This window comes from Sebastes umbrosus, chromosome 11, assembly GCF_015220745.1.
Source record: "Sebastes umbrosus isolate fSebUmb1 chromosome 11, fSebUmb1.pri, whole genome shotgun sequence".
In the NCBI taxonomy this organism is placed as follows: domain Eukaryota; kingdom Metazoa; phylum Chordata; class Actinopteri; order Perciformes; family Sebastidae; genus Sebastes; species Sebastes umbrosus.
The window spans coordinates 29815416-29837222 of record NC_051279.1 but is presented as its reverse complement, the minus strand read 5'-3'; the positions used below and the strand labels follow the sequence as shown (position 1 = coordinate 29837222).

General features: G+C 43.5%; 2 protein-coding genes across 2 annotated transcripts; both read right to left on the bottom strand.

The window, feature by feature from the left end:
- Positions 1-368: 368 nt before the first annotated feature.
- prdm13 (PR domain containing 13) lies at positions 369-7403 on the bottom strand. Its single transcript, XM_037785961.1, has 4 exons — positions 7156-7403; positions 5460-5591; positions 5237-5357; positions 369-3090 (listed from the first exon to the last, which is right to left on the bottom strand). The coding sequence occupies exons 1-4, from the start codon at positions 7321-7323 to the stop codon at positions 1595-1597; spliced, it is 1917 nt and encodes a 638-aa protein (XP_037641889.1). The 5' UTR covers positions 7324-7403; the 3' UTR covers positions 369-1594.
- Positions 7404-13825: 6422 nt separating this feature from the next.
- zgc:172323 (uncharacterized protein LOC564165 homolog) lies at positions 13826-19028 on the bottom strand. The gene is made up of 12 exons (XM_037785960.1): positions 18447-19028; positions 18066-18225; positions 17739-17888; positions 17224-17343; positions 17045-17140; positions 16827-16961; positions 16633-16743; positions 16436-16546; positions 16166-16290; positions 14713-15619; positions 14333-14619; positions 13826-14185 (listed from the first exon to the last, which is right to left on the bottom strand). Exons 1-12 carry the CDS (start codon positions 18668-18670, stop codon positions 14092-14094), a joined length of 2520 nt encoding a protein of 839 aa, XP_037641888.1. The 5' UTR covers positions 18671-19028; the 3' UTR covers positions 13826-14091.
- Positions 19029-21807: the final 2779 nt, after the last annotated feature.

Here is a 21807-nt window from a genome sequence, read left to right as displayed (position 1 = left end):
TATTTTTCATTTCTTCTTCTTATTATCATTGCTAATAGTAGTATTTATTTACTTATTTATTTATTTATTATTTTTCCTTTATTCTTATTTTTCCTTTATTCTTATTTTTCTTGTTATTATTATCGTTATCATTATTATTATTATTATTATTATTATTATTGAAAGGGGAAGAAGAGGGGGAAAAGGTAACTGACAGAAATATTGCACCCTTATAGCTTTCAGCTGTGCATTAAAGTTATTGATGCGGATTTATTTATTACTTCGTCATAACAGACAAAATTTACTCGACCATCTGCATATTGTCTGCCTGTTCAACTGCATTATAAAGGCTGAACAAAACACCAAGCTTACTGAATATTAGAGTACATATCATAGAGTTTAATACATGGAATATCCATTTTGAACATCTCACAGGTAGAAAAAAAAAGAAAAACAACTTTTTTTGATATTTTAAATTAAATTTATTCAAAAACCAACGACTTACTGGACGGGAGTAAAATATTGTGCTCATAGACAATATCACTTATAAACAAACGTATACAACACTTCGCCACTGAAATGTGAAATATCATACTTTACACTTCTTTACATAGGCTATAACTGTTTTCTTTCTCTAGAAATAATTCCTTAAATAAACTGGGCGCTGCTGCTGGCTGCCTCTTTAAGACGCCTCAAGAAGGCTAGAAAGTGCAAATTTAAGTGTTCCTCAGTGAGGCGCAGGGGATCTTTAATGAAGTCATGGAAGTAAGTTCGATTATAATAATCATTACGCATCTGTTCATTGCTGTTTTTAAAGTGCAACTGACAGTTTAAGAAGGGAATGTGGGGATGTTGCTATTTTTTCACAATAAAAACAAAATAAAAAATAATGATATTCTTTTGCAGCTCATAATGCGTCATAATGTCCAGTGTGATGGAATGTAGTGCTCTTCTTTTTTGGATTTAGTTAAATAAACCCATAAATCCTTCCTCAGGGGGAGACATATTACAAAAGACAACTTTTCTTACACTGCAAAAAAATATATATATATACCTTGACTTCTTTTCTTAAAAGGACTAAAAATGTCTGTAAGTGATGTTGGATCTTGTTTTGTGTGCAGTTGCTTTAATGGTTTTGTAGAATCGTCAGTATTTTACGCAGCAGATAAAGACAGATTTCTCCTTTTGCATAAAATAAAAAAATATGAAAACAATTATGGTTATTTGAAATCAAACGAAAGAATGTCTGCAACACCACTGGCAGACTTTGTTTTGTGCCAGAACCCAGAGGCCTGCAGGTTATTTGGCAGAGCAGAGGAACATTGTTGCAGTGTCCATGAGCAAGACAAAGAACATTTTACCTGCCGATTACTAGCAACTGAATATATGGATAATTATGATTTTTTTTTTTCTTGAATAAGTCATTATGAAACACCAAACAAAAAGTCCCCTCTAGGTTAAAAAGTAATATTTCAACTGAGAATCATCATTAAGTTTAGAAAATGTGGTGCCAGAGGCCCTTGGGTCAATGTCTAAAATGTAAAAATTCAGATTTTCTTGTGTACATAATTTAAAGTCAATGAGCAGTCTCTCTTTCTTTGTGCATGAAAACATGTCAGTCATTATTTTTGCTCGACTCTTGGTCGCTCTGGTCGTCGGTGAAGCAAACGTCCACGTCACTGTCATTGTCGCTCTTCTGCTCCGCGTCCTCGAACAGGCCGCTGGGTTTCTCCTCCAGCTTCTTGACGGTCTGACCTGGGTGTCTGGATTTGACGTGTCTCTCCAGGTCCCTCCTCCGCACCAGCACCTTGCCGCAGAAGTCGCACCTGTACGGCGTGTTGCCCTCCGCGTGGAGCCGGATGTGTTTGTTCAGGTTGCTCGGGTCTCCGAACGGCCTGAAGCACACTTTGCACTTGAGCGGCTTGTAGCCCGTGTGAGTCCTCATGTGGATCTTCAGGCCGTATTTCCTCGAGTACAGCTTGCCGCAGTACAGACACAGGTGGCCCTTCTTCGGCTTGCCAGAGCCGGCGTTGCTGGCGCTCCCGGCGGGCAGAGAGTCCAGCCTCGTCCGGTTCTTCTCCGCGGCGATCTCAGACAGCTGCTGGGTGTGCATGGCGATCTCCCGGTCGATGTTGGTGATGGATCCCAGGTCGTGGTTCAGCGAGGGCGCACCGAAGTAGGACATGGACTCCGGGTACTTGAGGAGGTTGCTGAAGTGGAACTTGAGCGGATAGTAAGGTGAGCTGTACAGAAGCTCTCCGTTATACACCGTGAGAGGCATTAGTGGGATGTTACAGTCTGCACCGTACGTCTTGACTCCGTCGAAGTGAGGCAGAGAGAACCTCTCAAAGTGGAGACCGGGGGGCATGTTGGGGTACCGGGACGGAGACAGACCGGAGTGCATCCGGCTCTCCACGTGCTTAAAAGCCGACGTCTCCTCCATGTGAGGCAGCAGCGGGAAACCTCGGAGAGCGTTTGCGCACGGCACCATCTGAGATGATGAGGAGTCCATAATCGCAGGTGCGCACTTGGGAGGGTGGTTTCCGGTCCCGTTTAGAGTCTCGCCCCCCACATTGCGGATCGGTTTCAGGTTCCCGATGAGTTTGCTGAACCCCAAGCCAGTGAGCTTCCCGGTCCCGTCCTCTCTGGAGGCCTCCGAGCCCGGGCCTTTGGAGCCGCCGGTGGGTTTGAAGGCGGAGCGGACACCCGGGTGGAAGCCCATGCTGCTCAGCACCGAGACCGAGGACGTGGCTCCGAGGCCCAGGATGTGTCCCTGGTTCCTAGCTGAGGTGACGCTCATGTCCAGGGCCCTGTCCTGCTCCTCTGAGCTGCTCCTCTTTGACTGTCCCGCTTTGTGTAGAAACGGAGAGGAGGACACTACCCGTCTCCCGGAGTCTGATGAGTTACTGTGCCCGCTCCTCGGAGAGGTGGACGTGTTGGGGATGTCTCCGGACTTCGGTGACCTGCTGAAGGTCTCCGTGCCTCTGACCTGCTCGCTGTTCACAAAGCCCCGTCCGTTGCTCAGGGCGCAGTGGAAGTGGACGTGGGCCTTCAGTGTGTTGGGGTATTTGAATATCCTCCAGCAGTACCAGCAGATGTAACGCTCCTCACCTGTAGAGACAAGAGCAGAACATGACATTAATTATCAGATGGATGCGGATCATTAAGTCACCCAACACAGCGTGAAGCCAGATAATACTCATGACATGATAATTCAGAATATATTCCCGTGCGTAAAATGCCAGGTCCCGTGCGTAAAATTAAAATAACAGGTTTGGCAACCTGTAGAGAAAAGACCTGTGAGCGCGCACAGACAAGTGACCCCCCTCTCCACCCAAATACCACCATAACCACATGACACGCGCACATTAATTGAATAAAGGGTGTGATGTAATAGAAAAATACATATATTATCTTATATTATATATATTTTGCAGTGCGTTGGCATCAAAATCAAGAGGTTGTCCTATTAAAATATTGCATTATAGCATCGTTATTCCCTTGAAAATGTCCCTTTTAAATAGCAACATGTTCCTCAGTCACTGCTGCACATCACCTGAGACGTAAAGATAATGGATGTGATCCGGTTTCTAAGATCTGGTGCCAAATGTTAATGGACACAGGAGGCCATTTGAATGACCCCCAGTCGAGCACTCCGAGGTTAATATAGATGTAATGATTTTGTAATCCTCATACGGGCCATTGTTTATGATCGCCATCAAAAGAGCAAAACGCCCTGCCCAATCTGGCGCTCAGTAAACCCGATGATGCATTGAATGCGGGACTTTCTCCTGTCTGTGCGCTTTCCCGTGGAAGTGACAGCAGCTGTTGCTTGAAATCGCAAGTCTCCAGAAACAATGACGGCGGCCCATCTGTTGACGCCTCATAATGGGAGAGAGCAGTATGTCCAGGAGCGCACACGGTGTTGGGCCGGACAATCAGGGCAATATACACCCCATATAAAAGTTAGCATTCATTAGGCCACAATACCTAGACGCACCCACCTAATTTACCGTGAAGCACTTGTTTTTGAATTTATTTGCTTTTGAATACATGAATATTAATGACTCGGTGACATTTGTTAACCTCCGTCTGAATCAGCAGCCTCTTCTTCTTCTTCTTCTTCCATGGTCGCCGAGACTCGTCAGTTTTTTGCTTTTAATTGCCTTTTTTATTATTGTGCTTCAAGCACCATAATTACTTTATCACACGCGCGAGTTTGATACCATTTGTCGCCGTTTTGCTTTCACATGTATTCAGTTAAGAGGCCCTTCAAAGTCCAGATAAAACAAAAATAATCCAAACTAATTCAAGTCAATTGATGGAATTCTCTGCAAAGTGTCTGTTGATACTAATCTTTCCTTTTTTAAACAAAACGGATTAGTTCCTGTTGAGCTGGTGTTTTGCCAAGATTAGGGAATAATCCCCAAGCGCAACAGACAAATTATCATTAGCAGCCCAAACCAACAGATTAAAAACCCAAACACACACTGATGACAAAACTCATCCCAACAAGAAATCATCAGATGTTCTGAAAGGAAAGAGTACTGTTGTCTAATATTCTTGCAATCGGATTTATTTTTGCTCTTCATTATTGAATTATTAGTGGCCCACACTAAATGATTAAATGCTACAACTTCGTTTGGCCAAATACCGATCCAGTCAATGCTGTTGTAGGCCTGAAGTAATATTTCCATCCCTTTTATGTAAACGAATTAAAAGAAAATTGCCAAAGAAAATGATTTTTAGATTAATTTTATTTTTTTTAAATGAAAAAAAAATGTTTTTTCGGGAATCTTCGATAAATAAGTAAATAAATTACAACAAATAAATAAATAGGCTGCCTGAGGAAAAAACAACAATCCAATTGATTCCCATCTGTGAGCAATAGAAGAGGGACATGACGGGTATTGGCAGTCATTTAACGGTGCAATGATGGACCGTCAACATGTCGATGATGTGTCAGAGTAAAGCTGAGGGCATACCACAGTTTGCTGCATGACACCAGAATAATAATAGTAAACATCTTAATACGCAAAAAAAAAAAACGTTAGTGTAGGCCTATGTGGTATTTGAAATTATTATTATTATTGTGACTACTACTATTATTATTACATCTAAAATTCTCAGAGTTCCACATCTGTTCACAGCCAGATATAGAAGCTTTTTTTTTTTTTTTTTAATTCCCATCATTTTATTTCCAGACAACAGGCCGTCTGGTTGAACTCTCTGGCTCATTATCAGCAGTGTGATTTACCTTTCTCGTCGTGCGTGGGAGTGGCCGTGGTTGGGATGTCGTACCACTGGGCCAGAGAGGTGGAGTACCAGACACTGAGCTCCTCTCCTGCAGGGATTTCTCTCAGCACGCGGTAAAAAATCTTAGAAGAGGAAGAGGAGCAGAGAGGCTGAAGTTACCAAAAGTGTCCAAATGGGGAGAAAAAAAATCTGACACCTTAAAGTGTGATGTGATGAACATTCACCTGTCCGCCAGGTAAATCCGACACTGCCTCCAGGTTTTGCTCTTGGCTGTTTCTGGCGGAGCGGATCAATCCGATCCAGTCTGACACGGGACAGCCCGACTCATCCACGAACTCACCCCGAACCAAGCGAATCTAAGCCAGCAAAGAAACGGTCACAATGAGCATGAGCTTGACAATTATGATAGGAATGATGGGAATATGCACACCAAGGCCCTTTAACATGTCTCCCCTCACAGACAAACATTATAACATATAAAATATTTAGACTACAGCTACACATTTGGCCTCTTTTGGGGGGAAAAACGCGCAACTTTTGTAGTTTTTCTTTCCAAACAAATTTACCAATCCCATTGTTATTGTTTCAATTAATCTACCTGTTTATTCATATTTTATTTAACGAATCTTGTCAATCCAATCGTGTCGCCCATGACTGCATATATATATATGCTGTATTATTACCTGGAGGTGCTGCGGGCCACGCAGGACCAAAACGCGCTTAATGCGTCTTTATACGCTCTGCTGATAATTTACTAAAGAGAATGACACTCGGGCCTAATTGACTTGATATGGGAAACGAATTTGAGGAGTGTCAGAGCGTTTCTAAACTGTTCAAGGACATTAAAGATCGAAGCGTGACATTTGACACAGAGATTGCACCTGATGATCGCCGGCAGCCCGGGGCCACGCATTTAGACGCATCAATCACATCCGATGACAGCTTCCAACAATAACAGGGTGCGGTTAAAGATGCGGTTCTAGACGCACTGAAGAGCGGCCAAGTGTTTACTCCTCCTGTGCGTGTAAAACATAAGTGTATTTTTAATTTTAAATTGTAATATCTGGAGACTTTTATTTTCTAATTCTTTGCTCCTCTGGACTTTAAAAATATTATTTCCCACCACATACTCAAAAATAATCCCATTCCAATAATAACATGGATGTTTAATTCTATCTTTTATCAGTGTTATTATTATTATTATTATTATTATTATTATTATTATTAATAATAATAATAATAATTTTTTATTATTATTATTAATATTAATATTTTCTCGTAGCCCCAGGCTGCGGGCCCCAGCCTCAGTGGCATCTTTCTGTGGCCGGATTACATTAAAACTAAACGGCTCATCGGGATAACAGGCCCGCCAGGCGGTGAGATGTGATCTGTGAGGCGGCTGAAGGCGGCTGAGGGCATCTAGTCCCGCACAGCGGAGCCGGGTCACCCATTAGGTCGGTTAAGTAGAAGCACAGACTGACAAGTCGGCCACTAATGGACCTCAATTATTTCCAACCTGACAGGCCAAACCAATTAATAAGAGAAGGCCCGATGCAGTTTGACAGTGCAGCTTTAAAATCCAAAATCAGTCCGTTCGTTTTTAATATGCGTAAATTTAAATATATATATATATTTATAGTGTGTTTAGATATTATTTATTGTAATTGACGGCGTAAATTTTGCTCACAAAAAATAGTTTGAAAAAAGTTTTATGCATTCTTTTTAATAGATAAATTGGTCATAAATGAATACATAAAAGTTTATTTAAAAAATATAGCAATACAACCTTCATTCAAAGCTCTTTAATGCACCCGATTAAACTCAAAATATGTCCAAATAAGACGCATTTTTGCGCTGCATAGTCTAAAAACATGCCTATAATAACTTCGAGATAAACATATATTGAAAAAATGTTTTTACCTTCTTCTTGGGTCCAACTTCTTTACGGTCCGACACGTACTTCCCGAGTCTGAAGACGCCCGGTACCGGTCCTACCCGGAGCCCGGCCGGGATGCTGCAGTCCGCAAACACACTGACTGTGGTGGACGCCCGGCTGGCTTGCATGGCGTGGGCTGAGACCAGAACCATGAAGACTGATGGAGACCAGAGTGGCTGAGTGCAGGGAAGGAGGAAGAGGAGGAGGAGGAAGAGATGGGAATGAGGATGAGGACCGGCCGATATCCGCCCTCAAAGTGACGCGGTGGCGTTATGCTGGCCGGCTTTTCTAGTGATGGTAACCCCCCCCCCCCCCACACCACCCCTCCCCTCCGTGCAGAGAGGTGATGCTGCGCTGTAAGGTGGATTAAAGAGGGGGGAGAGTGCGTGTGAGTGAGTGTGAGAGAGTTGGTCTCTCCCAGCAGCTGTGAGGAGAGAGAGGAGAGAGGAGAGGAGAAACAGGCCTGCTCACATGGACACTTTCCCTCACCCCGCCGCATAATGAATTGCTCCAAACCGGTCAAGAGACACAAAGAGCCAGGCGACCTTCCCATCCCCAAAATCCAATTTGTCAAGGGCAGAGAAAAGAGGGAGCAGAATCAAAGGTCCACAGCGACCATTAATCCTCAGCATGTGGCTTTGTCCTGCAGACAGTTCCGATATTTTAACTGACAAATCCACTGTATAATTTCTCCATAAATCCTCAAACCTTTCCCATTCTTCCCTTTCAAGCTGGGCTTTTTTTGGAAATCAGCGGCTACTTTAAATCTACTTGGCTGGCATTCTTTGGGTTTTATATACTTCAAAGCGCTTTATTCTCCCTCCTCCTTTTGTTTCCTCGGTTTAACAAAAGAGCAGGAAAGTTTAGAGGACTTGTTAACTTCTATTGACTCTCGGCGTGTGCCGGGTGGAGATCAGGCAGGTACTGAAAAGAACCAGCAGCAGGAAGAGAGAGAGAGAGAGAGAGAAACAACCATCACCATCTTCCCAACGCACACACTGAGCTTTACTTGTCCTCCTCATTCAACACCTATATTATTCTGATGTATCAACGTGCAAAAAATACAATTACACAAATCATTTTATGATATATATTTTTTGGGTAAAAATGACATTATTTTATCTTACATGGTAGCTCCATTCAGGCATCTGTTTTATTGTGATAAAACATTTATTTATGATTTTTTTAAGTTCTTCCTCAAAATCAGTGACAAAAAGGGAACTATGCAAAAACAGGACAGTTTCACAATATAACATGCAGGAAAAATCTTTATGGGAATATTATATAATAAACAAATTATGAATGAAGGTTAGACATATTAGGATAATAAAATATTTCAATATTTAGTTTAATATGTTCATTTTAAAATATGATCAATGCGTCCTAAATCAATATGATAGAAATTATTGTGATGAAACAATTGATTGAAAGTGTTGATTTGAGGGTCTTGAGCATCTTCATTGATTGATTGATTTTACAATATATATATAAAATAAATATTGTCCTGTTAAAACTATTTATCTCCAAAATTTTGCACAGCTAAGAAAATAAGTCTTGCTTTGCATTTTTCAGACAATCCAGTTGTTTTTTAATGGTTTATATAATTTAAAGTAGGTCTTTTTTTCTCAGAAGGATCATTTAATCCTTATTTAAATTGACAAATATGGAGATTTTCACTGTACAGCTTAGATTGGCAAAAATAAATGCAACATTCGACTTATAACTTTGATGGATTTATGTCACAAACAGCCCAACTAATTCAGATTATCATGGATATAATATCAAATAATATGCACATTATTTCAGATCACATGACTTTAATTGCAAAATGATCCAAAAGCCTTAAAAGATTGATCCAACAACATCCACTGGTATAAATGGCATCATCATATGTATTGTGATTGAATAGAGGGTTATAGAGGGTAAAGGGAGTCTCCAACATGTGTGTCTGTGCAGCAGGTTGTTTAATGGAGCCTTTTGATGCTCTGCTGATGATGAGTCTGAGCTGAGAGGAAGAACAAGAACCTGTGGGCGATCAGTTCAGACCATGAACATGTTGACCTCTGACCTGTCCTCTGTGACCTAGCAGCCTATATACTCCTGATGCCAGAAATCTCCAGGATATTCAGAACAAATAATCTAAAATAACAAAACGTCCGGAAGTGATGAGTTTTATACTCCCATGGAGTATTTAATTTAAAGAACTAATAAAATAAAGACAAAACAACATGAAACACAACCCATAGTTCAGATTAAATCAGTGCATTCATTAATTTCAGTATAAATCAGCTTGTTCAGGTCTATAAAATGCTGTAAATAAACTAATAGACATTAATCTCTCTCTCTTTCTCTGCAGGCATCCCGTATTGCTCCTCTCTCTCTCTCACTCTCTCTCTCTCTCTCTCTCTCTCTCTCTCTCTCTCTCTCTCTCTCTCTCGCTCGCTCGCTCTCTCTCTCTCTCTCTCTCTCTCTCTCTCTCTCGCTCTCTCTCTCTCTCTCTCTCTCTCTCTCTCTCTCTCTCTCGCTCCTCCACAGTCACTCAAAGAGGCTGAACGACACGCGAACAATCTCCTCAATGGTCGCAATGTTTGCGCCTGGCTGTGCGGAGAGGTTATTTATTAACGCGTCGCTATTTGCGGGCTGGTTCCCATCCACCCCTGCACCGCTTTTAAAGACCCGCACTTCTCCACACTGAAATGAATGATTCTCCGAGGAGGAGGAGGGAAAGTGGAAGAGGTTTCCTTCTTCTGGGGTGAATCCCCGCTCCGCTCTGCTGTGCGCTCCGGAGCCCTGAAGAGCGCTCAAAAGACTCGGTGTCAGAGAGAAAACAGTGTTGGAAGCAAATGGGATGGAAAATTAAATTAAATTAAATGGCTTGACCGGCGCTATTGTTCCTCAAAAAAAAAAGACACATTAATTACATGGTGTGATCTTTCTTTTGGGACAATATTGCGGAGTGAATCAGCAGCATTCCGCCAGTGAGCTCCTCCTATAAATAAACCCCGCGTCTCTTTAATAAACCTAAATAAACCCCGCGTCTCTTTAATAAACCTAAATAAACCCCGCGTCTCTTTAATAAACCTAAATAACGAGCCGAGAAGAAGAGACGGTTTTATGGGCCGGCTCTGCCCGGCTCTTGCCAGCCTTTTTTTGGGGTGGATTTGAAGTGTCTAAACGGTGGGGCTCTGATTGAACTGGTTGGGCCATTAATGAGCCATGAATATAGAGGAACAACCTGCCTGCAAAGCAACGCGGTAAATCCAGAGAGCAATGCCCCACCAGGGATCTCCATTCAGCCTGCCTGACTATACTTGAGGGGTGCCAAGGGTTCACCACCACCTCTCCTCTCTCCTGGACTGGTTTCAATGGCCTACCCATTTAAGACCCCTCCGAGCTCCGAAGAAAACACATTTTTTATGTCGACCCATAAACTTTGTTTGGGGTCTATTCAAGAAGGGCCCAATCATTGTCCCACTTAGCAATGTGGCCTATTTCTCACAGATTCCCACGTCTTAGAAATGACTCCGTGTTTGTCTAAATCCATTTATTCCCCCCCCCCCCCCCCCCCCACACACACCACATGTATAAGCCCGACACCTACAGCACCTCTCACATTTATTCGGTCACACTTGTTATAATAAAAAAAAAAAAAGACAACTTAAATCCTCTGGACAGGTTGAACTTCTTCCTTTCAGATGTGAGCCCGCTCTCAGACAAAGAGAAAAAGCTTTAGACAGGCCTGTTTATCTTATTCCTTTTTGCCTTTTCTTTTCTTTTCTTTTCTTTATTTTAAATTAAAGGTGTTGTGAGAAACGTGGGGAAAGACTCAAGCTGCACGGAGGACAGACCAGCTGCCTGGATGCGGGTGGGACATTAGCGACGCGTTTGAATAGTAATTATGCTTGTATGGGACTCCCACCAGATGACATGATTGGGATTTTAACCCAGACTAATATTCAAAATCGCATTAGAGAGAAGCCGAATAAACGGCACCTGATTCAACGCTGTTCATGCGTGATTTCATTCAGATTCTCTCCTTTTTTCCCTCCCTGAAGTGGGCTGAACCATTTCGGTATTCAAAGTCTCTCCAAAGTTTTTTTTCACATTTCCCTGACTTAAAGTCACTTTGTCTCGCATGAGGAGGCGCGGATAAAAAGCGTGTGAAGTTGCGTGAATTGATATGTTTCGGTGTACCTTATAAATTCATACCTTTTCTCACTCGAGCGCCTCGGAAAGAAAGTGTCAGTCAGGCCGATTCTCTCTGCTGTCCAACGCATTTAGCAGGAGATCTATGTGAGGAGTTCATTCCTAGGCAAATGTATGCAGCCAGGGCTCTGCATGAATGGAGCAGCGTGTCAGCCGACCCTAATTGGGATTTAGCCACCCAAAGCATATGCACAAAGTGACAGAAAATCGCAGGTTTCAAAGAAAGTCACAACTTTTGCCCTTCTGGGTGAATATAAGCAGCTCTCTCCTCTCAGAGAAGGCTAAAACTGCATTTCTCTTATAGGAAGGAGGTTAGTGACCCAATGTGTGTCTGCAAACTAAAAGTGTGAGCACAACAACTATGATGGCAAAGAGCACGTTTAAAGACACGCAACCTTGGCCTATATGTGTGTGAATGAGGCCAGATATTTTAGCCGGAGTCACGGTTATTATCTGAACAAATATCTGAATAATTGTTTTGCTTTTTTTCCCCCCTTTAAATATCTTCTTTTTTTTAGCCGGGTTAAATGTATAATTTTTAATGTTTTGTGGTGGATATTTTACAGCAATGAATCACATAATAATAATAATAATAATAATAATAATAATAATAATTTAATAAAATAAAATAATATTTCGTGTCTAAATCTGCATAATATTTAAAAAATAAAATCTGCGTCACATTTTCTTATTTGAATTTTAAAGGGAATGCTTTTTGAAAAAATAAGGTTTATGTCAGTTTTTTTTATTTATTTATTTTAATAATAAGACAACACGTCTCTTCCAGTGCGTCCGTTTTCCCACCGTGAAGTCGTCGCACCATGGAGAACTCCACACACCAAACACTCGCGTTCTCCCTCCTCCGTTCATTATATTGATAATAAATTGATGAGAAGTGCATCTATCTCCCTGAACTATAAGCCTAAATATATATGCTGCCGCTGATTGATACATACATATATATATACATCGTTGTGGTTGGATGCGCATTAATAATTGGCGCTAACAGAATGTAATCTAATGATCTGAGCGTCTCGCAGCTCCTCATTATATCTCCCTCCGATTGACAGTTCTGGGTTCAAACTAATTGTCTCCTGCGTGTTCGGGTGGGATGAGCTTGTGGAAATGATGTCCGAGAGAAATATAGATTATTTCCTCATGAAATGTGTGCATAATCATCGTGAAAAATATATTTATTAAGCAATAATATAATACAGTAAGAAGCTAATCTAAGAGCGGCGCAGTGGCTCCGACAAGGTCATTTCTCGTTTTTATTTCATCTTGCTTGTTTTTCTTTATATTGCTATTTGAATAAAAAGTCTGGCTGTATAAAAATGTAATTTTCTCAATTTATTTGTGAATAAAAATATAATAATAATAATAATACATTTAATTTAGTGGCGCCTCTCAAGACACCCAAGGACACCTTACAAAGATAAAATAAATATATTCAAACAGAAAAAAGATGACGAAAAACACCAGCAGAGCAAGCATAACTAGAGGCATTTAGGCTGACACGTATGAGGATAAATAAAACAGTAATAATGTTAAGGGAAGGACACAGAATGATGGGCACCACAGTGAATAGATGTGTTTTGAATATAAATACCCCAGTTATTCAGATATTTATCCTTTTTCTTGAGTGGGTAATGCTATTGCATGGTTGCACATATTGCATTCCAAGTTCTCAGGAAATTGGAGTGCTAATACCATCTAGTATATCTAGTCCAAAATGTTATCTAATCACATTTAAAGCATTACAAATTTAAATATGTGCATTTTTTCCCCTTTACTTTGATCAATCCCATCCTCAAAAAGTAAAATATTTTAGGGCTCCACTAATGTAGAAACATTCCTCTGGGAAACAATATTAGATTTTTGGTCTTCTAAGTCAGACGTGTTCCATTGTAATAATAATAATAATGATGGCACCGTAATGTTATTGCTGCCATAATAACACCGGTCCTGTTGCTATCTTTTGTTGCAGTGTCTCTCAGAGGATTGGTGTGTTGCATGTCTCCGCTCCGAGCCCCCTGAGCAGGACACTGAGCGTGTTTGGCATCTGCTGGCCAGATCCAATCGCTCCCGATCAGCAGCAGGAGGAAAAGGTGTGGATGTGGATGGAATGAGGACAGGAAACGGCTGTGTGCCGTCGCTCTGCTGCAGGACAGAATCTGACTGACGGATTCCTTGGCCCTCCAGAGAGTGTCAGGGCGACCGCCTCGACCCTCAGGTGATTCTGTCTTTCTCTCGGTGTTGCTCTTCCTCTCACTACTTCCATTCCCTTTTCCCACTTTTTATCCTTTCAAGCCAAAACTATCAAAATAAGCAACATCTCTCTCAGCTGAGCAAAAATATACTTTTACCAGCATGTCATGAAAATAGTATTGATAACATTCTGTGTCCTCATATATCCCCACCACATCAAATAAAAAGAAGACAAGGCAATTGAATGCTGATAGCTTTATTTGCGGCAAGTAGAAAAAAAGGGGGAGTGTAAGGCACACAAAAGTTTAGAGATCATGTTGGGTGTTACTAGTGAGGCATATCTATGTGGTGAAGGTTTCACTCTGTAGCAAAGGGTCAGTCATGGTCTTCTAGTCCGGGTTAAAGGGCAAAGGTCAGTGCCCAGACATGGGCTTTGGTCAGTGCAAAGCTCAGAGGGGCGTGGAGGTTTAAGGGGCGAGGGGAGGTCACTTGGGAATTCATGCTGCTCATTCCTCGTCGGAGTCGTCGGCTGCACCGGAGATGATGTAGGTTTGTTCCTGGTGGTCCATCTCCAGCACGTCGTCCTCGTTTTTAACAGTTCTGTAGGGGAGGAGAGAAAATGCAGAGGGGTTGCTGACCTTTTACGTAACCCATTATCGTAAAGCAGATTTAAGTCATTCATTCTTAATCAACGGCATGTTTGAAGAAAGTAAAAGAAATAGCAAAGATACCTGATGGTACCTTTACCTAATGAGCACCGTCCTCCTCTCCGTCAGCTCCACAGCCTGCTCTGCGTAGGGCTCATTGATGACGTCATATCCATCTGATCCGTATCCCATCCCGGCACCACTGGTGACACCCATTCCTCCGCCGATTCTCCCCATTCCACCAACGCCTGACAGTGCAACACCTACATCATCTCCACCCACACCGTCAGTTCCTCTACTGCCTCCTATTCCACGATCTTTACCTCCATCACCATTTATGCCTCCACTAACACCGCCATGCCCTCCACTAGACCGCACGCCAATGCCGCCCATGCCACCTGAACCTGCAGTGCCGAATACCAAATTTCCACCAGCGCCCACACCTCCGGCCCCAGAGCCCAAACCTCCAGCACCAGAGCCTACACCTCCAGCACCAGAACCCAAACCTCCAACACCAGCGCCCACAACTCCAGCACCAGAGGCCAAACCTCCAGCACCAGCGCCCACACCTCCAGCTCCAGAGCCAAAACCTCCAGCACCAGCGCCCACACCTCCAGCCCCAGTGCTCAAACCTCCAGCACCAGTGCCCAAACCTCCAGCACCAGCGCCCACACCTCCAGCCCCAGAGCCCAAACCTCCAGCCCCAGAGCCCAAACCTCCAGCCCCAGAGCCCAAACCTCCAGCACCAGTGCTCAAACCTCCAGCCCCATAGCCCACACCTCCAGCACCAGAGCCCACACCTCCAGCCCCAGCGCCCACACCGCCAGCCCCAGAGCCAAAACCTCCAGCACCAGTGCCCACACCTCCAGTCCCGGCGCCCACACCTCCAGCACCAGTGCCCAATCCGCCGACACCACCCATTCCTCCAGCACCCATTCCTCCAGCACCCACTCCTCCCCTGCCTCCACCAGTACCCACACCCCCTGCACCAGCTCCTACACCGACACCCCCTCCCAATCCATGGCCGCCACCCATGTCTGCCCCTCCTGCCCTACCAGCAGGACCCATCTTGTCATCCGGACCTCCAGCAGCCATTCTTCCGCCCATTCCTCCAGCTCCACTGCCTGGACCTGTGCCCATGCCTCCTGCACCTCCACCCATTCCTACTCCACTCCCCATGCCTCCAACACCTCCACCAATACCTCCCATCATCCCGCCACCCATTCCACCACTACCTCCCATCATCCCACCACCCATTCCACCAGCGCCACCCATGCCTCCTCCACTGGAGCTCATCCCACCACCAATGGCGCTCACGCTACAGGTGGTAAGAGACAGGGTTTGAAACATGCCAGAGAGCCGCAGATCCTCTCCTTCAATAAGTTTTCTGTAACAAAAAAAAATGAAAACATATATATATAACATTTATAACACATTTAAAACATTTAAATTCCAATATATTGCATGGCACTTAATCCATTTTAACCCTCTGAGACCCGCGATCCTGACCGACTTAACTGTCTTTCAGAGGCTGTAGCAGGTTAATAACGCTCCAAATTTAGGCTATATTTTGGCGAGGAAAAACTGGCATGGCCATTTTCAAAGGGGTCCCTTGACCTCTGACCTCAGGATATGTGAATGAAAATGGTATAAAATGACCTGTGGTGACCTCCAGGATAATCACAGCCTCATGAAACTTTACAACCACAGACTAGAGACGTAGGGCTCCGATTCATGACTAGAACAACTTGACACATAGTGCTGAGCTGCATCACAAATTAATCTTCAGGTTCCCAACTTAGAATAGAATCAGATGATATTCTATATGACATCTACTGATGACCTGTTATCTCCCCCTAGAGACGCCCCCCTAAAAAAAAGACAAAAACGAATCTATGTGTGTCTCTGAGGGTTAAAGTGTTTTTTCCTTCACCTGTATGTTGTAATCTCAATCTCCAGAGCCATCTTGACATTCAGGAGGTCCTGGTACTCGCGCAGGTGCAGCGTAATTTTCTCCTTGATGGATTTCAGCTCAAGCTGCAGGGCCTCAATCCGAGCCTGTTAGGTTATTAACAGAGCCATAAATCTGCTGTTACTAATGAATTATTGTGGTGGCTTTGTGTCTGCATGCATGAAAGTAAGCATATGGGTTCACAATTGACTCTGGTGTGACCAGGTGTGCGCCCTGGGACTACATCTTTACCTGCAGGTCTTCCAGTTCCTTCTTGTACTTTTCTTGTCTCTCTCGGATCTGGGCCTCTAGAGCTTCATTCCTGCTCTTCATGGTATCCAAGTCACGGTCTTTGTTTTGGATCTGGACATATTTTTATATATTTTTTAGTCATTCAATATCAATTGTCAATCAAGCCTCATTAGTTCATTTTCACTTTTGATACTCACGTCCTTCTTGGCTCCTGCTATTTCATCTCTAACGCTCCGGATTCTGTCTACGTGGCGTGACGTCTTACTGGTCAGATTTTCAAACTTGTTTTTATACCATGAATCCATCTCCTAAGAATAAGGGATGACATTTTTTTTTATCTAAAAACCCAGAGAACTTGACTTCAGACAGTGCTGATGTGCGATTATTTTACCTGGAGATTTTTGGCTGCGATGTCGTCATACTGGTTTTGGATTTGCTTCAAAGCAGCTGCCAGGTCAGGCAGGTCGAACGCACTCTCAGCCGACGCGTGAGCTGCGTAGATCTGCTTCATGAGCTCTTCGATTTCCTGGAAAGAAAGACATCTTTAGCAAGCATGAAAACGAAATGCAAAATCAATATACGTAATTGTTACGTGAAGATGTTATCCACCTGTTGATGGACCCGTTTCAGGAATTCAATTTCGACTTCCACCTGCTCCAGCTTCTTCTCCAGGGCGATGCGCGAGGAGGTGGCTTTGTCAACATCCTGAAGAACACACACCATCATTATTATTATGTGTAAATTCATTTGATGATGAAGGAGATATTGGCTAATTAAATGTTACTCACTGGACGGAAGGCTTCAATTTCTAACTCCGCTTTCCTCCTCAGCTCCACCGCCTCCTCATATTTGATTTTGATTGCCGCCAGTTGAACAGCTGTGGACTCCTTAGCCGCCAAGGAGATGTCCTGAAAACCAAGAAGCCAGAAGTAATATGGTCGTCTTTAAGATTTGTGTGCAAGTGTGTGCAAAATGTAGATCAGCCACTTTTACATCCCTGTGTGTGTCTGCAAATATACAATCAAGCCATCTCATCTGTGCATAAATCACAGCTGAAGACAGCTGTACTCCATGACACCTTAACATGCTGAGGCACCTCTCCATTTGCCTGCCGGAAATAAGCCTGTTACCAGGTGAGGAACCTTGAAAACACCAAGTTGACGTCTTGTATCGTTGCTTGGATAGATCCTCTATAGCTCAGTGAGGTGTAAACCTCGCCGGAAACAAAGAAGTCAGTCCTTCCGCTCTATTGAGCATCTGAAATGTAAAACAGAAACAGAGGTGATGGAGAAATCGGTCTCACCCGCTGAACTCTCATCTGGTCAGCGATCTTCTTCAGCTCCCTCAGCTGCTCCTCATATAAGAGGCGCAGACCTGATGGCTTCACGAAGCGGTTCTGGTAGGCCTCGATCTCTGCTTCCAGTAGCTTGTTCTGCTGCTCGAGTGATCGAACCTGTAAGCACAAGAAAACGTCCTCTGTGAAGCAGACACCACGGTATGTTTCCTGTCCATGTGCTCACAGAGGTGACAGTAATATGCTCCCATATTTCAATGCTTTTTTAGCCAGACCTGACAAATATATTTATCGTCACTGATGGTAAGAAGTAAAATAGTTTGAAGGCTGTTTTACCTTGTCAATGTACACAGCCAGTCTGTCATTGAGGACGACCATCTCCTGCCTCTCAGTTGTGCGGGTGCTGAGGAATTCTTGGTTTTCAGCTGAAGCCACATCCAGATCTATAGGAGCTTCTCCACTTGGCCCGACACAGACCATGGCTCCTGCACTCACTCTGAAAGGTTACCCGTGAGCCAAAGACATCAGATTCGAAGAAGGGGTAGATGGCATTTCATGAGAAAATGTTTCATGTAATAAAGTACCCTAGAGCTTGAGAAAGAGGAACTTACTTTCACATAGAACAGTTTACAATGACAAAATAATAGCCTAATCTAACTGTACAGGCTTCTTACTCATAACCCCTACATCTGTCCATCTGTAGCTGACAGAGCTTACCCTGCTCCAGCCATGCGAGTCCTGCGTGCGGTCGAGACGGTCCTCCGTCCCGCTGACTCCCCACGCATGCCGCCGACCCCGGCTCTGCAGGAGTAGCCGGTGGAGGCATGACGGGCGTCTCTCCTGGTGGGGGATGGGCTGGACACCCTGACCTGGTAGGACGAGATGCTGCTGTCCTCAAAGTGACGGCGGTAGGACGAGATCCTCTCCGGGCTGCGGCTCATGGTGGCAGCGGCAGCGACTGTGTTTCCTCTGGTTCTCTGAAGGGAGATGATACTCGAACAGGGCCTGTCTGTGGTTTACTGCACTTCACGGCTGTTCAACCTTGTTAGCACATTGTCGACCCAGTCTCAGGTTTTATACTTCCCATCGCCAGCCCTGCCCCAGCTCTGGACAAGGACAGCCCAGTTCATGAGCCAACACCTGTGGAATCTCGAACCTCTGCACCAACTCAGGCTTGACCTGCTGCTCAGACATCTGCCAGCAGCTTGTGAGGAGCATATCTTGGCTGGGATAGTGGCTGACGGCATCACCCATTAGTCTTTCTGCAAAACACACAATGTGATCCCGTCTCCTCTTTTATCAAAACCACAGAACCAGGATTATAATACATCCACCACCAACAGCTTCCACTCCAGCACTGGGCAGCAGACAGGCTGGCAGGCCAGCAGGGTCCGGTAGCAGCCAGTAGGTGCAGCGCTGATGTGATCTGCTCCGATGGGACGAGGGACTTTAATTGAATGCTGAGCCGAAGCTGGAGGGTGACCTGATGAGGGCTGCAGAGGGAACAAAGAGCCCCGGCTAGATCTGACATAAATTAGTACTTATTTGTCTGATCTGGTTTCAACATATTAAAACAATCTGAAAAAAAAGAAAATTAAATTAACTGCTGCTGAGGGAAAATAAGGAGGCAGAAGAAAAGGAGGGGCTGACGGGGGGTCAGTCTGGAGTTTATGGTTGACATGGCACAGTGATATGAGGGGAGAAAACAGTGTTCATGTCTGTTCAGGGCAACTCTTTATTGACACCTTCAGGGTCACTTGGTCAGGGGTCAGTAAACGCTGCTCTGTCCTAAAATGTACTGTAAACATGAACTACCAGCATCGTTAACCCTCATAGAAAACCACAGAACGCGTTCTCATCCCAACTCGTCATATACGTACGCTTTGTCAGACCCCTCTGCGTCACTCTTTTCGGTCGCAGTAAACATGTGCTTAATGTTGTGAAGTAAACAAAAAAAAAATAGGCTTAGGTTCTGGCAATAAAACCACTATACTTAGGATTAGGAAACAACAACATGGTTGGGCTTAAAACTACTACGTTTGTACAGTGAAAATGACACTGAACTTTGTGAACACGGGAAACGAACGAACAGCTGATTGTAACGTGACGCAGGGGACACAAACGACAGTCTTTTGGATGAAAGCCTTGTGTTTGTTGGACCCATCCACCTCCCCGACTGTATGCCCAATGTGTCTCTTCGCTCTTTAAACTACGTCACCACACTCCCAACACACTTTCCCTGAGCGTTTAATATTACATTGTAGTTAATGGAAAGCTCGGTGCGTCTCATACCAACACTAAAGGGTGCCTTGTGCGTCAGTATCTAACACCGACGGACGTGACAAAGCCTCAATATTTGACACCCTGGGAATGAGAACGGGCTGGAATAACCATTATAACCTGTCTAAAAGCCAGATGATATTGGCTGTCAGCACATTTAATATGTAAAAATCCAACTTATAAAATGCTTTTTAATTTATTGTTCTTGTGGAAACCCGTCTTGATGGATTAAGCAAGCATCTATTCCTTTCCATTGACCTCAGATCTTGCAGCAGCGTGGAACTTTTGGGAAGAGGTGGAATTAGTCATGTGACCAATCCGTCTCCACTGACCAGCTCTTTTCATGTTGCAACCGAATAACATCACTCATTATTGTGGTATTTTCTATTACAGTATTTATGAAGCCTCACTTCAAATGCTAACACAACCCCACCTCCCACGTTTAATTTTTCACTCAGCTAAATATCTAAGGGGAACACAAGATAAAGAAATGGTAAATGGTAAATGGACTTTTTTTTTGGGCTTTTTATATAGCGCTTTTCTAGTCTTCCGAACACTCAAAGCGCTTTACACTACATGTCAGCATTCACCCATTCACAAACACATTGATACACTGATGGCAGAGGCTACTAAGGTGCCAACTTTGCCCATCAGGATCTAATCTAAATACTCATTCACACACCGATGGCTATGCCTTCGGGAGCAATTTGGGGTTAAGTGTCTTGCTCAAAGACACATCGACATGTGACCTGGAGCAGCCGGGGATCGAACCACCCTCTGAGCCACAGCCGCCCAAAGAAAAGAAGGAATGGACATGCTTCGTTTCAGAGTCATTTATTTCATTTTGTGTTTTCCGCAATACTCACAGACCTGCTTTAACAGTTACATATTACATATGTCACCTGGAAGTTACCTGCATGGTTACAGATCGAGCACCTTTCCTGCAAGCATTCATGTCTCCCAGCACTCCTTAATGGTCCAACAAAGGCTAAAAAAGACACATACTGGAATAACCCCATAATTCTAAACTCTTTAAAAGTTTAGTCTCAGGTGTTATCAATATTGAAAGCCCCTAAAATATACCTCGACACCCCGTATATGCTCTTCACAACTTGGAGGGAAAGAGGCATTGTCTTCCTGGGAGATATATTAATGATCACCTCGTCTCTTTCCAGGAACTGCAGCAGACATTTCATCTTCCTAATTTCTACCGTTTTCTACAAAAAGCAACACTTTTTGAGGGCTCATGTCCGACTGCACGAGCAGAAACGTCACCATGCTGCTTCGGAGAGTCTCTTAACTATCAAACCATATACTTAAGGTGCTGTGTCTCATTTTTACAACATTTTTACAAAATTGAAATAGTCAAATTCCTTTAGGGAAGACTAGCAGAAAGAATTGGGTACTGAAATTACAGATGACGTGTGGAGAACCTACTGAAATTATTCGCAGTAGTTCAATACAATTCAAAGTGGTGCATCGATTGCACTTCTCTCCCATTAGATTACTATTTGATTTGCTGTATGTCTATACCTCAACGTACCGTCAAAATCAATAAACATGTTAAAGAAAAGTTAAATATAAATATGAACAATCATTTGCCTGCTTGGAGAATACAAACAGAAACAGCGTTACCACTTCTGAGCCAGATTATTGACTCATGCATCTGGAAAGTCACTAAGAGGTCAGTTCCCTATTCAGTGACAATGATTCAGTTTCAACAAGCTGCGTCTTAGTTTGGTGAGGCACTTGGTTTAACGTAGAAATCTCGATTAAACTAATCAGGAGACTGTCATTT